The sequence below is a fragment of the Papaver somniferum genome, chromosome 4 (assembly GCF_003573695.1).
Source record: "Papaver somniferum cultivar HN1 chromosome 4, ASM357369v1, whole genome shotgun sequence".
NCBI classification, from domain to species: Eukaryota; Viridiplantae; Streptophyta; class Magnoliopsida; order Ranunculales; family Papaveraceae; genus Papaver; species Papaver somniferum.
In genome coordinates this window covers 144,334,580-144,351,802 of record NC_039361.1, presented here as the reverse complement: position 1 = coordinate 144,351,802, position 17,223 = coordinate 144,334,580, and the positions used below count along the sequence as shown (strand labels likewise).

Genomic DNA, 17,223 nt, shown 5'->3' with positions numbered 1-17,223 from the left:
GAAGCATTTTGATTGTAGGAGTTTGAGGAACCAATCTGATTAGATGGAAACATCTAAAGAGTCTATTCATAAAAGCACAGAGCTCAGGTGTTAGAAATAACATGATAGTTTCACCATATCTCGTTGAGTCCTTTTCACTTCTATTTTTATTTTATTTGTTTTTAAACTATGTTTCTCTAAGTGATACGTGGGGCCCACGATTCAAGTTGTTACCAATGCTAGGGTGAATTAGAGTGATTGAGATACCATGAAAAAAAAAAAGTTGAAAAAGAAAAAGAGAAAAAAAGTAAAAAAAAAGTTGAAAAAAGTTGAAAAAAGTTGAAAAAAAAAAAAAAGAAATTGAGACCAGACCATTTGACCAAAAGGAATAAATTCAATAAAGTCGACCACTGGTACCCTTGTATATGCCAGTTGTGTTGACCTAGAGTTAGGTTATCGACCACTGGTACCCTTGTATATGCCAGTGTGTTGATGTTAGTCAGACTAGTATCTCAATCCATTAAGATAGGTTCATTTTGGCGGAGGCCTTCAGACAGATATGGGAAACGTCGTTCACTTAGTAAACATCAAAACCATCTATGTTTTCTATATCCATCTTCTTGATCTATCCATGTGATTAGTTTTGACTCCGAATATGATGTCCATAGTGCAACTATCTGAGTAGAGCTCTGTCACTTTATATGAATTTTAGTATGCTTGAGTGAAAACTCGTGTACAGCAATTGGAATTTCGCATCAGGGTACTTCTTCCTGTAGTCAATAAGTATGCCAACCAAGGAGATTCTTTAGTGCCTTCCAAGGTTCTGCGTAGATATCTAAGGTATGGAGTATAGGTTTTGTGGGTATATCTCTGGTAAGCCCTCCCGAGACTATAACTCGGCCACTAGGGCCACCTAGGGGTTTAAAGGCTTATTGCATACGCTAAATGCAATCGACGATGCCTGCGACAGTGAGTTAGAATTTTATTTTGTAGTTTTGATTTGCTCGGGACTAGCAAATAATAAGTTTGGGGGTATTTGATAGACGCATTTATGTGTCTAATTTATCTCAATTATATATATTGTTAGTGCTCGATATTGTACTTATTTGGATATTTTATTTATTTGTAGGTGTTTTTAGAAGAATAAAGTTTTGCGGCGAAATTGGCTGAAAATGCGGCGTTTGGACCTCCGTTGATAGAGTACCGGAAGCGCCCCAGAAGTGTACCGGAAGTACCCCAGAAATACCCCGGAGGAACCCCGAAAAAAGTGCGGAAAATGCCCCAGAGGACACTTGCTATACTGACCCTTGATTTTGGATAAGGGGTAACCTAATTACTAAGGGGTGACCCATTTCCAGGCATCTGCTAAAGGGAGACCAGCCACAGATAAGGGGAGGTCAACTTCTCAAATTCAAAAGAAAATTTTGGCGGGAAAATTTTCTTTCACCAGACAGATTTAGGGTTGGATTTTCGGACGAGTTTTAATGAGATTCAATCACTGACTCTCATGGGCTGGACGTGATATGGATATAAAATTCTAGTATGGATGATTTCATGGGCTTAATTGGGCTAGAATGGCCGGGAGAAGTGAATCAAAGTTCAACAGGATACGTACTCTTTCGGTTTATTTTCAAAGATTTTGTGAAGAATCTTGAAAGAGTTTTACGCTGGATAAAGATGTACCTAGTCTTGTTCAAGTCTTAAGAGAATTTTGGAGCGTAATAACTGGCCATAGGACGCGTACAAAGCAACAGAAAAGAGATTATTCTCTCAACTGCTCGAGAAGAAAAAAAGAGAAATACTCTCGGATTTAGTCGAGATTTATGGATCTGTTGGGCTATATAAGTGTTGGTTTACATCAAATAAAGGTTAGAAAAGTTTAGAGACAAATAGGAGAGAGTTCAGAGCCGAAACGAGGAAGATACCATTGATTGTTGCTGCTGCTGCTGCGAGGAGGAAGAACGTGAAGAACAGACTCTCCAAGGCCGTCGTTTATCAACAGTGACATCGACTGTCACTTGTGGGTCGTAGTTCTTCAACGACAACAGCACTTCAGCTTTGTCGTTGATTCTGGACGCCTTCTGTGGGTCGCAAAATTCTGTTTTACATCATTTGCTTGTCTTTCTCTTCATTGTAAAACACTTTTGAGCATCAATGAAATATTTTGAGAGGTTTTCCAACATGATGAGCAGCTAAATTCTTGGTGATTGAGGCAATGGAGGATCTATTCACTCATGTTTGATTGGTAAATTCTTTTTATAAATTCTTAATTATTTATTTTATTTAATTCACTTGGATCAATAAAAAAAGAGATAAAAATGGTTTTCTTAATTAGTTGTGAATCAGTTTGATGTTTTATGCTTAGAATTAATTCTTTGATAAATCATGCTTAAGGATTACAATTTAATATTTGGACACCTTATAGATTAAGAAGTGATTTAATGGAAAAAGAGCTAGATAATAATTATGAAATATTTTTGTAACCAATCAACTTGAAGTAATAGTGAATCCGGAGCCTTAGTCCATTTTAAATCTTGACATCACTCTTTGAAAATTAATTTGCTTTATTTTTATTAAAAAAAAAAGTTACCTTCACAAGTTCGAAAAGAACCCCTTTTACCACTACAACTACAATCACTATTTGAAATACATCACCCAGCCACAACTCATGTGCGTGTGGAAGGTTTAAAGCGACCTGATTGGTCGACGGGAAACAATGACCAGTCGGGCAACATGGGGTGTGGCCACTTACAAGTGGCGCCGGCTGGCCTATGGCATGGCCACACCTCCCTTTGTTGCTGCTCCTATTCCGCGGCTCCTTTTATTCCTTGTTTTCTGATTTTGGGTAGGATATTGCACCTACTAATCCATGGAAGATTTATTGCCTAATTCGCCTAAGCTTAATTTCGACCGGCGGGGTCTAATGCACTGCGCAGGACGCAAAACCCTATTTTTTGCAAATTAGTCAGGGTAATATCTGAATCTTGTGAATTATCACAAAATTGATTGAATTCCATGTGCTGACACAGAGTTCTTTAAGTTTATTGCCAGAGAGCAGTATGCTTTCCGATTGAGTACTTTTATGCAAGGACCTTAACCTTGATACTTGGAAATTCGTGCTACTCTGCTGCGAATGAACACAAATTGTCATGCCATATCAATATTAAGGGTTTATCTAGGGAACATAGCATAGGAAAAATACTCGGCAGGCTCCGGCATTAGCGAGTAATGCAACTAGGAGCTTATATACTCACCAGGCTCTATACTAGTGAACAATTCATCTAGGAGCTTGATTTTCAATATAATATGAAGAGAGACATAGGCACTCATCAGATTTTGATGTATTCTCCAAATTCCATGTGGAATATAGACATATCAATGTCTACTACATCTGATGCCGGGTCAGGTCGATAGACTTTTACAGTTTTCGCCCTATACTAAAAACCACCATCAACAACACTGTATTAAGCCTCTACAGACACTAAACTACTACCAATGAACTTCAGACTGGAATGTACTTGAACCCTGGACAATCTCACAGTGATCAAGGTACAGTTGCTCTCCTTACATCTCCGAACCCCAGCAGGATTCTACACACTTGATTCCCTTAGCTGATCTCACCCACCACTAAAAGTTGCTAAGACCCAAAGTCGAAGACTTGATAAACAAATCTGTGTCACACAGAAAAGTCTATTAAAATAGATAACTCTGCCTCTCATAGAAATACCTATGAGTTTTTTTTCGTTTTTTGATAAATCAAGGTGCACATGAACCAATTGATAAACCGGACTTATATTCCCGAAGAACAACCAAGTATTATCAATCACCTCACAATAATCTTAATCGTATGGAAGCGAAACAAGATATTTCGGAATCACAAAAACGAAGATGTTTGTGACTTCTTTTTATCTTACCTATCGAAGATAAACCTCAAGAAAATATTAGAGAAGATAGTACTCAATCACAATAACATAAAGTAAGATCAGAACACGCAACTACAGAGAAAATAGTTGGGTTCTGCTTCACAATCCCAATGAAGTCTTTAAGTCTTTAACCTATGAGGGTTTTAGGGAAAACCTAGGTTAAAGGAGAATCGACTCTAGTCGCAACTAGTATGACACAGGAGGCGTGGGGATTAGATTTCCCATTTGCTAGAGTTATCCCTTATATAGTCTTCAAATCAGGGTTTCATAGATTTGGAACAAAGCAATCAATATTCACCGTTAGATGAAACCTGATCTAAGAGCCAAGATAACTTTGCTTGAATCTAAAGCAATAACTCTCCACCATTAGATGGACTTGGCTAGTTACATACAAATGAAATGTACCTTCATTTAGATATAGATAACCGTACCTAAACGTGTACACTAGGTTGACTCAACAATAGTTAACCGAAGTTAGCCATATGAACACTTTCATATCAACCTTATTCATCTGAACCACAACTAGTTCAAATGACTCAAATGAAACTATTTAAATTTTTGTTCAATTGTTTATATTCTCATAGAAGTATAAATTGAAGCAAAATTGGTTTGATTCACTCGAATTGATTCATGAACATTATATCCACTGTTTGCAAAAGATTTCATTCCTTATTATATACATGTATTAGTTCATGACATAATCGACTCTAGAACATAACCCACTCAAGTATCAAACGGGTACGCATACCCAAGTAGCCGGACTTGGACTGTGTTCGACAGTACGCGTACGGGTACGCATACTATAGTTATCGGACTTCAACTGACTTTGCTAGTACACGTACGGGTACGCATAGTATATCTCCCGGCTTCACCTGACCTTGCCAGTACGTGTACGGGTACGCAAACTAGGTCTCCAGTATAAGATCAACATATATGCAAGTACACATACTATCCTTATAATCCAATTATGGTTAAGTATTCTAAACTCCAATTTCAATCGTTGAAACATTCTTAGAAGAAGACAATAGCTGTCTCACACAAACTATTATCTTCAAAGAAATTTTCAAGTGATCGAGTGGTCAATACGAAATAGTCTGAATCTAAATCGAATGACTGTCTCACACAAATCATGTAAGATGTTACCAGGCGATTTTCACCTTATCATTTTTCGACTTTTTTCAAGAATATAAGATGAACATGGTTAAAGCGAAAGCTTACAAACACATATTTCGAGAAATATATAAGCGAGTTAAACTTCAGCTCAAAACATCAAATGTGTATAAATCGAATACTATATAGCTATACGACTTTTGTCTCAAATAGGAGATAGAGTAGAAATAGACTTCTGAGTGATAGATGAGTTTCAGTCTCCACATAGCTTTTGTTGATGAAGTTCCACAAGCTCCCCTTAGTAGTTCTTCGTCTTCAATTGATGAACGTCGTGAAGTCTAAAGCTCAACTATACATTTTATCCAAGTCCGAGACATAGCTATAAATAAACTAGAAATCAATACTTATAGTTTTGATCACTAAACTTGACATACAAGCTTGAGATAGCAATGCTTGCGAGTTCGACCAAGAAGTGCTCTAACAGTTATAATTTATGTCCATGCATCATTTGATCACTTTACTAATGATCTTGGTACTGGAAAGCTGTTATATGTAGTTCAAATGAGTGTGTAGGAGTTAAAAGCACCTATCTAACTGGAAATCTAGATCCACAAACTAAAGAATGCATAACTTGTCAGGAGGCTTTGAGTTGAGCTAAAGCTTTAAATGTCAACAAAGTTCACATTGTTGTTGACGCACAAGTAGTAGTTCAATTCATTGACTAACAGTAATGTTATATTACTAGATAGGAGATTTATTAGCACGGGAAAACTTACGTTATCTTTCTTCGGTTTTTTTAGTATAAATCATGTTAAGAGGAATGGTAACAACATAAAAGATTAGAAAAGAGAAAGTTATTATAAAGGAGTATAACAGTTTTGAAAAAGCGGGGGTCTAACAACCACACCCAATATTTCGTATGACAATTTGAATGGAAAAACTCCAATATACTTTCAAGAGAATCAACTAGACAGTCACTCAATCTATAGAAAACTATATCAAAGAGCTATATCACAATTTCTCAATTCAATCCGCCATCCAACAAATAGGAATTTCCGAGCCCGATTGAATAAGAGAAATAACTTGGACGGTATCACAAACTAATATCAATCAATTCAATCAACAACCCGAACGCCGGATTCAAGAACTGATTGAACTTAACGCACAACCTGTAATATTTCTATTATATAGAAAAATATTATGCGGAAAAGAAATAACACAAACACCAGAAATTTTGTTAACGAGGAAACCGCAAATGCAGAAAAATCCCGGGACCTAGTCCAGCTTTGAACACCACACTGTATTAAGCCGCTTCAGACACTAGCCTACTACCAATGAACTTCGGACTGGAATGTAGTTGAGCCCTAATCAATCTCACACTGATCAAGGTACAACTGCGCTCCTTATGTCTCTAAATCCCAGAAGGATTCTACGCACTTGATTCCCTTTGTTTTCTTTGAAAGAGTACCCTTTAATCCAATCGCCACGTCTGGAGCTAATGCAAACATTGATCGAAAGGGTAAGCAGAAGAAGGTTGAGGTTGATGATGAACCGAGAATCTGGTATCCGCGAGAGCATTGTGTTACTCGGTTGCCTTATGGAATCGCTTTTCCACAGGGTTATGAATCGCCTGGTAACGAGAATGATTTCACTTGGTATTCGAAAGATCTTCAACATAACTATGAAGTGAAGATTGAAGAGTGTCTGCTAGAAGAGGGGTCACCAGGGATTGTGCATGAATTGTTGATGAATTCTCCGGTAGAGCGTCTTCCTCATCATTTCAATCAGCCAAAAATAATTAAGACCGCATATTCAAAAATAAATCGAAATCATGTTTAGAGAACAACCCTTACAGGACACTGGGGGTAGCTCACATGTGGCCTAGTCATTATCAAAATTGTGTAATGAGATGGACATTAGGAAAGCTAACTTTGAGCTTGTGCACATAAAGTCTCTTAATTACGTTAGCCCGTTGCTCATCATCAACTAGATACTTCTCAATCTGTGTATATATAGACTGTACAGGCCAATCCCTAAAAATGATATATATCTGTAAATCATTTGATCACATGTTCATGTTATTTTAGGGTGACAAGACACATCTTTTTCCAGTTGGTCCCCGATTCCCTACAGCCACGATGTTAAATGATAACATCTCCTCCTCTTAGCAGATAGATGAAAACAAGCAACTTGCTATTCACTTGATCAAATTAGTTCACATACAGTGGGGTACGTACTTATTATTATTGGGCCGTTTCTGTAGCTTTAGTTCTGTCAATGAACATGCATGGTGGGAGCATGGGTGATTAAGTTGGATTCTGGGTTCGTGATGAACACCAACAAATAAATGCAGCGACATGTCAACCAAAAATAAGAAGTAAGACAAATATCTCTGTTTCTCTGCTTGCACTCGTTTGTTTCTAGTAGTAAATGAAGAAACCTCAGACAAAATATAATTACCGTATATATAATGCTGACACACTCCCTATCTACCCCCACAGTATTATGTAGCTACAAAAACATTATGGTTTCGTCTTTTAACACTTTGCGTGGGAAGAAGCCAAAAGTCTCGTCCTCCCAATCTCTGCTATCTTTTCACTAAATTGATGCCATTCGATTTTCTTCTTCTATTATACTGTATATGATATGCCACCACAGTGGTGATAATGATGCTGCAACAGGTTGCAGAACTGTAAAGCAACATGGCATTTCATTGTTGTTGTCTTCTTTCTGTAGTCTATACTCTATTGTAACGCCATCATTCGTTTGTGTTCAAGTCTCCTCTTTAGGCTTTTAGCTCATTAATCAATTAGGAAATTCCGGTTACTGTAATAATAATAATATATATTTGGTGTCCCCACCCCCATCTAGTAGTATTAAAGTCCCACTAGGACTCTTCCAACACACTAAATCCCAAAACCAAGATAGATTTATGAGATGCAGGTGCAGCATCATCATAATGTTGCTCTCCAAGAATACCTAAAGCGGGGAGCACCATCACACTCTTTTACTTTGTTTTTTTTTTTTTCTCTTTCTGGTGAGCAGTCAGCACTCAACACCGTATCTCCTTCCCCCACACACATGAAAAACCAAAAACAGAAATCATCAAAGGCAATAATATACTATACTCTTATATATTCAGTTTGCCTTTAGTTTTGTTATCTTTTACGATATCAAATATCCTAGAACTGGGAATCGTACAAAAGATGCCACCTCCCATGTGATATATGAACCCCTCCTCAACATGGAATTATGGAAAGACAACAAAAACACTTTTTTGGTTTAGATGAAGTGATTTTTTGATTCTCCTCTTTTTCTATCATCATTATTCACATATCAAAACAAAGCCCACATAAAAGGGGAAAGCTGATGTGCATAGGTGAGGTAGAGATGCACGTTTCTCTCTCTAACTCTTCTACTAGATTGGCACATTCACACATCACCATCTTTATTCTAATCTTAATCTAATCTCACATTCATTTTAGTCTTAAAGAATTATTCCTAGTTTTGAAAATTGGAATGGCTCTTGGTTAATGACCAGATCACATACTCTTGACCTTCATTGCTTGTTTAATTTTTTATTTTTTTTTAAATATCATACTAATATGAAGGAACCGATCTTCTTGTTATTCATCCTTAAAGAATAAAGTGGGAAGGAAATTTCAAGGAAAAGGGAAGGCATGAAAGATGGCTTTTCTCTTTATTATCCTCCTCATTCTATGATGATATATGCCCACTACTAATTGCTTCCCCCAAAGGTAATAAGACTAAGTGGTGGATGAAGACATCTCCCAATTTGACCTGACCCCCCCTCCCTGCCTATATCAATTCACACCAGATGAATTGTCCATTCAACGTATGCAGCTAGCTAGCTAGCTAGAGTTTTCTTCCTGTCAGAAATCAATCAGGTATTTTTAGGTAGTAGTAGTACTACTGTATTAATTAAAAAAAAGCAGCAATAATCTTTGCAATATAAAGACAGACAGACTAACCCATTCCTAGAAAATATTTAGTACTACTTGTTTGTGGAGTCTCACGTTACATCCTCTTTTTTTTAAATACATGTATGTATGATCATATTATTTTATGGGATGTTAATAATTAGCCATGCAATTGCAAAAAAAAAAAAAAAAGGATTATTCGACAAGAAAACAAAACAAAAGATAATTAATTAACAACGACTCTCTTTGAATTAAATTATTGTGGTGATATTGAACAGAGAATAGTCTGAAGAACCTTAATTATACTAGTATTAATTAGTTCCCAAAAGATCTTAACACAGACACCATCATCGTCGCTAACATTTATCGGTATAATACAGTGAGGCGTCCATTATTGAGATTGTATTTATATACTACTAGCATTAATCAACACTCAACAAAGATAAAGTATATATATATATAATCATTCTATATTAGACTTCCAAGCTGAACAGCACTATTTTAATTATTTCTGCAAACCTAATATATAAATTGTCCTGGCTAACCCTACTTTGATCCATCTGTTTATCTCTCTCGATTCCAGTAGAAAATTGATATATACATGATGAAAAGAAAATCTAGACTAGAGTGCCAGATTTTATTCCTGGTCATCGTCCCACACGCACTTGGCCCCTTCAAATTATTTACGGTATAAATCTCTCATTTGCCTTCGAAAGTGTAACACTACGCACCTCAATAATATTAATAAGATATATTTTTTTTTAAGATATCTGACAACGTGCTCAAAGCCAAAGGTGTAGCAGCAGTTTAAGCAGACCTCGTGAAGTTGCGGGAAGATTCAATGTGTTGATAATTGAATTGCATATCTTTATATGTACGCTCGCTGTCTTGCGAATGAATTCTTCTCCTGGCCTGACCGAGTCTCAGTATATGTAAATTAAAATGCGGTGGACTATTTACAGTTTGTGGTAGGCAAATCTGTACTATGTATATACGTCCGTTTGCCGAGTAATTATCTTTGTTTTTCGCTTACTTTTAGTTTAACTCGTCAATCAAAGGGTAGGTGGTTAGCTATAGCTAGTTGATTACTGGCAAAGCGGCAATTCCCTCTTTTATCATCTCAAAGCAAAGAAAACGTGTAATAATATTGATTTACCAAGAAAATACAAATTGAAAAAGAACGAAAATGGTCAAGTTATAAAATTCTTTTCCTTTTTTGCGATCGGTTGGAGTTTATAATGGCCACACCTACAAGGGCCATATGGATGCCAATTTGGCTTATCCCTTTAGGTGGGTTTCAAGTCAACATCTGATCTAAAATTTTCATTGAATTTGGCTTCATCAATTGTCATCATCTTGTGAGACTTTATCCTCCTCATAGCTCATGAATTGTCCATCTTTATTTATATTTGGAAGTTGGGTTTACTATTGATGGTGATTATAGACCAGACAGATTCCACTACTTAAAGCTAGGGTGGTCGAGGGACTCACGTACGTACGACATTGACATTAACTAATTTAATACCGACTGGCCTTCCAAATACAATTTCTTATTAATATAGTTGAAAGCTAGCTACATGAGTAATATAGATACTCCACTTTTAACAATTCTCAGCGTTTGAATCGACTCGACTAACAACTGTGGCTGTTCCCAACTACTATTTCTTATGTCATGATCATCAACCCAAAAAGGGAAACTAGTAAAAGCTAGTTTAACCCACCAACCATAATTATATTTAGCCCTTATATTTATATGTACAATTAATTGAACAAGTAGATAGATGTCTATTTAGTTTTTTTTTTAATAGAAAAACTTAGGCAAGCCTAACGTGAGTACAAGTTGGAGTTAACGGCTATGGTATGACCATCATTCCTAAGATTAGAGTTCTTACAAGCCAAAGCTAAATAAAAAGCTTCTTAGAGTTTTTACATGCCAAAACTAAATAAAAAAATTCTAAATTTTGTTGTTTGCGGATAACTTTGAGGCCAGTTAAAAAAAGAGATAATATTTATGTTTGTTCGTTAGTCCTCATTAAAATCTCTTCTACTCTTTTTTTTCCAAGAAAAAGATTATATTGAAAAAGAAAAACCTTTATAAAAAGAAAATGGAGTTACACAATCATAAGAGTCTCCCGATTGTTCCAAATGAGACTAAGAGAGACAAAGTTAAATATATCGGAATCACAAGACCAAACAACTACAAGTTGTTTAACAAGATCAATAATCTCAGTTGTCTCCTTCTTTCTAGCACAAAAAATTCTCCTGTTTCTTTCTTTCCACAGTCTCCAACCAATTGCATAGTTAATAATCTCCAATACTGACTTACCTCTACCTCTCAAAATATTTGTAGTCCAAGCTTCAAACAAATCAAGTAAAGTTCTCGGCATTAGCCACGAAATCCGAAAAGCTTTGATGAAGTAGTTCCAAATTTCAAACGAAAAAGGAAAATGCAAGAACATATGATATGTTGTTTCTCTCTCGGTGTCACAGAAAACACACAAATCACTTTCTATCTCCACTCTTCTGTGCCTTAACATATCCCTAGTTGGAAGTGAATTATGAAAAGAAGCCCAAATAATGAAACTGGTCTTATGGGGAATGTTATTCTTCCACAGATGCTTCGAGAAACCGCACGTCTCCAACTGTCCAGCTAGCAACTCATAGCATTTTGCCGTGCTAAAATTCTCCAAAATAGACATCTCATCTCCACCTTCCACAAGGTTTGGAATACGAACATCAGGTTTGGAATACGAACATCACGCCTAAGAAGATCCCACTCTAGTTGTTCATTAGCATTCAAAACTCTCCTAAAAACATACTGTCAACCATTATTATTAATCATCTCTGCTACAATGACTTCTTTATCTTTCACTACCTTAAATACCTCTGGAAAAATGTCTTTTAAGCATCCCTCATCAAGCCATTTATCCTTCCAGAATCTGACTTCGTTACCGTCATTAACTGTAAATTAAATCATGTTATGAACCGTCGGTACCATCTTCACCACATTCTTCCACAGACTTCTGCATTGAAGCTACCTATAATTTTAGCGGTTTTCGAAACGATTACTGGCTTGAAGCTAAACTTGGAGAAATCTACTATGATTACTATCGGTGCAAATAACGTTATTGATGTTCCATCTAAAGATATTGGTTGCAAGTCGGAGAAGCTTCATTTTACTTGTCTATGTATGCCGATTGGGGCACATTGGCGTAGTACCTCAGTTTGGGAACATGTTTTGACAAGAATTGAGCAAAAGCTGGCAACATGGAAGAAGAGAGGGCTAAATAGAGCAGTTAGACTCGTTCTAATTAAAAGTTGTCTTCCTAGTTTACCAATTTATTACTTGTTTCTTTTTCACTTACCGGTTAGTGTGGAGAAACGAATGGTTAGAATCATGCATAATTTTCTATGGGGAGCTTGTGAAGGAAGATGAAAGTTGGTATGGGTGTCTTGAACAAAGATATGTTTGCCGAAAGAAAATGGGAGATTAGGAGTGAGGAACTTAATGACAATCAATCGTGCTTTATTGGTTAAATGGGTATGAAGGTATTCGAAAAGCAAAAATACTTTGTGGAAGAAGATAGTGCAAGAGAAGTTCAAACAGAATAATGATATTCTAATGGCGGATGTTGACTCTACTTCCCAAATCTATTCTACTAGAATGATGATAGTTGAGGTGGAACCTTGGTTGAATTTCATTATGGTAGAGCATTGTAGAATGGACTAATGTTTCCATAGACTCAATATGGATTTCAACATTGGTTTGCATCTCCTTGGCCCAGGTGAAAGCTAGATCTGCTTTTCATGTTGTTTCTCCCTCTCCAAAGTAACATGGATATCCTCTAGTCATATTGGTGTTTCCTGCAAAATCCAGAACAGTTAGTGTTGTAAAGTAAAGGAGGCACCTTGGATCCTGCAGAGTATAGATACAGATAACTATCCAAAAAACCTCCCTCTGGTCAGAGGTGGAAATATAATTGAGATCAATATCGGTAGTAACAGTTTCACTCTTGTTTTTAAAAAGGGAAGTGAATATGGTCATGCATATGAGAACACAAATGTTGTTTTATTCTATCAGATGTGTTCTTAGGATTTAGCTGGGTGTGATTGAGATGAAATCACATCTAGCCTTTCATATGTACCAACATGTAGTAGCATGTATGTTGTTGTTGTAGTTGGATCTGTTGATGGTTGGAGCAAACCAAGAGTTTAGCCAATCCAAGAAATTTATGGTGAAATCGAATTCCTTATGGTCTGGACCAAACAGATGGTGCCAGACATAAGTAGCATCAAGACATGACAAAAAAACATTGTGGATAATAGCTACACTCTGAACGAATGACTAAATTAAAGAAAAAAACTCGGACAATAAAAAATTCTAGAAAATGGAAACTTGGTATTCGTATTTATGCTCGCTGCGTTGGTCTTTTAAAAAAAATCGAATATATAAAATTTGTCAAATTCCGACTTATTATTTGTGAAAAACATTATATTTAATTTTGTTTGACAATTATACCCTTGAAGCTTAGAATTTCTACCTACAAAGGTATTCCTGCCATATTAATATATCTAATTTGATCACATCATCAAACGTCTTTATTCATATGATCATATTTGTACGGTTTATTTGAATAAAGAATTTTTTTACAAGAACGAAAAGTGATTTTAGGAGTGCGAAAATCGGTGCCGACACGCTAACTTGACTGATTTGTACAGATGTCGATTCACTAACTAGACAGATTTGTACAATGAGTCAAGTTTTATTTTTACTCGGATCATAATACCCTTTTACCCTAATTGCCTATTAATCCAAACTCTAATTTAACTCAAGGAGATGATCACAGTTATTCGTATTTTGCGACATCATCACTAGAAACATCATTAAACCCTAAAATTCAAATGTAGCTGATGACTCCTCATCTATTGTAAATAACGTGCTGTGCCGTGCTGGGTTAAATCACGTGCTGTGCTGGGCTCAGATTTTAGCGTGTTGTGTTGGGCTGTGGTCGTGCTGGCACGTCCCAATTACACCTCAAAACGTGAGAAATGCAGATTTCGTCTTTCAAAAAATGATCAACGAGGAATTTTTACCAAAACTATTATTGTAAGTCTAAAGAATATTGTGAGGAATTATTATTAATCTATTATTTCAGTGTAACAATGTTATAACTATTTGGATTAAGATTTCATGTATACAAGTTGTCATTGGTCGAATTAAACCTCATAGTCATAGTGTGTGGTAATTATCAAAATCATTTTAACCAAAAATTATTCTATCTCATGCCATACCGTTACGGCACGGATTATTTCTAGTACAATATATAGTGTCTAGCGCCAGTGACGGAGCCGACCCATGGTAAGAGTAGGCAGTTGCCAACCCTGCCGGGATGGCTCCCAAGCCCAATTTTGTCTGTGTCCTAAACCATTTTTTCTTATCTTCGCCTTTGCCTATCTTTAACAATTTTTGCCTCCGCTTAGGTAAATTTCTGGCCCGGTCGCTGTCGAGTTACACGGCTTTCTTGTATAATGCAAACAAATACTCACACATCTTCCCATAAATGGTCCATCACAAGAATCAAAGGAACAAATACAAAATGATATTTACCGTGCAAAACAAATGAAATGCCCATCATATACGTACTGTAAATTTTAGTGGTACCATTACGTGATTGACCCGGCAATTCCTTGATTGCCGGCCCCTCGATCCGCTCCTACCCAACAAATTAAATGTCACATAGAAGTAATGGTAGCGATCCCCAATTTTAGCCATTTCCCCGAGATAGGATTTAACGCGTGCTTATGATAATGAAAAATTATAACAATGCTTTAAGGAAGATTTATTTTTATGCACGCGCCATTGATGAGGCAGACACAGAAATGGCAAAGAGTGCTAGCAAGACTACTTTTCGAACAATTTTAATTACTCCATCTACATTTGTAATTAAGCACGAAGATAAAGATAAAAATACATACAATTGAGATTTTCCACAAAATGAATCCCAAACTTTTCAAATAAATCATAGGCCTACTTTTGATTTGAGTGACAAAAGAATTGCTACAGTAAAGCTTGTAATTAGCTGGCTAGGACATGAAGATTTGCAAGCTAGCGTTCTTTGCAGCCTTGCAAATGGGACAATAATCTAGTTTGGACTCGCATTCTTTGCAAAGACACAAATGCCTACAAGGCAACACTAACACGGAAACCTCATTCTTTTCGCAAACCTTGCATGATTTTTTGATGGTGCTGGTTCCCTTATTGTCCTTTGCATCTACTAATTTTCTTTTATTAACTTCTTGGTTATGTTTTCCTCCATAACAACTGGATTGGGCATCATCATCTAAACCTTGGATTACTAAGCCATCGCTATCACCAAATCCTTCTTTTTGATCATGATTACTGGTAGTATTTGCTGTTAATAATAATTCACCTCCAGCTTCAACTCCTGATTTAGTGTTATTGTTCTGGAGAAGAATCTGTTGAAGAGTAGATTTAAGACTAGAGGCAATAGCTTCATTATTCTTAGCAACATTGAACCAAACTTGATTCTCTGCGTTCAACTGTTTTAATTTCTCTTCCAGTTCTGCATTTTTTCGTCCTGCATTCTGTAGCTCTGTCTCTTTCTCTGCTAGCCTTTTCAGAACTTGTTCTTCCACGGCCGACACTAACGATCTACATTGTCTCTTCTGTGTTTCTTCAATTACTGATCTTAGTTTTTCATTCTGGAAAATAAGCACAGAAATATATTTAGTATACAGACATAATAAAAGAAAAAATTAAAAAGAATTAGTGAAAATATGATTTAAATTACTTACATGGAGTAGGATCAATGCGTCGATTTCGAGGTTTTGGTGGTGGAGGAGACGGTGATGATTAGTGTTCATCAGTAGATCTTGTTGTGATACCATTGGCGCCGGAGAAGAAGTTAATACAGATGATCTGCCACTGGTACTAGTTCCGGCTGATTCATGATGCTGGTGTAATCTATGATTGTTGGTTTCTTCGTAATTAATAGAAATCCCTGTATTTGAAGATCCACCAATATTTATCTGTTGAAGCTTGTTTGCATACCTGAAATTATGTTGTTGTTTCTGAAGTAAGACATGATCGTTTTGTTGTTGGAGATGGAGATAAGATTGCTGAAGCGTTGGTTGCATGTTTTGATGATGATCGTCACAATCTAGTCTGTTTCTTTTTCTTGATGCGGATAAATTGCATGTTAATTCACTCTCAGCTGCCAAATGATCACCACTCAGCACTCCTCCGTTAATAAGATTGCTCTGTTGTTTACCGAAGTTGGTGTAAGTATTTCCGATGACATTCCCAGGAAGAGGAGTACTAATTTGATTGTTGTTGTTCTGATGAAACTGATAAAAATCATGTTGTTGATGAAGATCTAAAACATTATTTTTCATGGTAGTAGACCTGAAGATATTAGCTGGGTATTGAGCTTGAACGGCCATTTTTCTGTAAGGAAAATGTATGTGACTTCTCTTGTTAATAAACTTCTTCTCTTGTGCAACAAAATGTTGGAAGGGGGGAGTGGGTTGGTTTTATATGCAGCGTATGAGAGGGAACAAGAAACGGTCTTTTCAGATAAATACAATATAAAAATAAATAATAATATTAAATATTGGCTTTTAGCAGGGGGTTACTGTGGGGCCCACAAGAAGGTAGAAATTGATCAGAGAGGGGTGTGGGGCTTACAGGAAGGTGGTCAGAGTCAGAGTCATAGTCAGAGTCAAGCAGGAATGGGGATTGAGTGTTGTTGATTTTATTGTTGTTGTTGGTGGTGGAGGAAGCATTCACATCCTCACACACACTTCATACGTTTTCTTTCTCTACTGTTACTTTTTAACTTTGGCATTTTTCTTTTTATTGATGCTATGCTGGTGAGTGGGGCCAAGTCCCAGTACGGTGTAATCAATATAAAAAATGGAGAAAAACTGATAAACAGTCAAAACGACTTTATTTCTTACTGTATCCGTTTGGTTTTCAGAGGATGTGGAAAAAGAAAGATGATGCCTTATAATTACAGAGATGAATGAAAACAAGAAATAATAAAGAAAGGAAAGGTCGAATGAAAAACAAACTTAGATAACACGAGAATCGAGCCGAGGCGGAAAGTGCGTTGTGCCCACTCCACCACGACTGACTCTGACTCTGTCCATTGTCCAACCTCCCCATCTATTATTATCCCAAACAACATCAACGTGAACGAGGCTTTCATTGCTTTTACCCGTGCATTGCGTATCTTTCCTTTTTCCCC

The 17,223-nt window shown here is 36.5% G+C and overlaps 1 protein-coding gene across 1 annotated transcript; it reads right to left on the bottom strand.

The window, feature by feature from the left end:
* Nucleotides 1–14,844: 14,844 nt before the first annotated feature.
* On the bottom strand, nt 14,845–16,489 carry LOC113271463 (probable BOI-related E3 ubiquitin-protein ligase 3). Its single transcript, XM_026521326.1, has 2 exons — nt 15,770–16,489; nt 14,845–15,676 (listed from the first exon to the last, which is right to left on the bottom strand). The coding sequence occupies exons 1-2, from the start codon at nt 16,415–16,417 to the stop codon at nt 15,038–15,040; spliced, it is 1,287 nt and encodes a 428-aa protein (XP_026377111.1). The 5' UTR covers nt 16,418–16,489; the 3' UTR covers nt 14,845–15,037.
* Between the last annotated feature and the right edge of the window lie 734 nt (nt 16,490–17,223).

Bases quoted from the DNA above. Each gene is read 5' to 3' on its own strand.
- LOC113271463 (XM_026521326.1), bottom strand. From the start codon at position 16,417: ATGGCCGTTCAAGCTCAATACCCAGCTAATATCTTCAGGTCTACTACC. The intron at 15,677-15,769 runs GTAAGTAATTTA...CTTATTTTCCAG, and splicing joins ACGCATTGATCCTACTCCAT to AATGAAAAACTAAGATCAGT.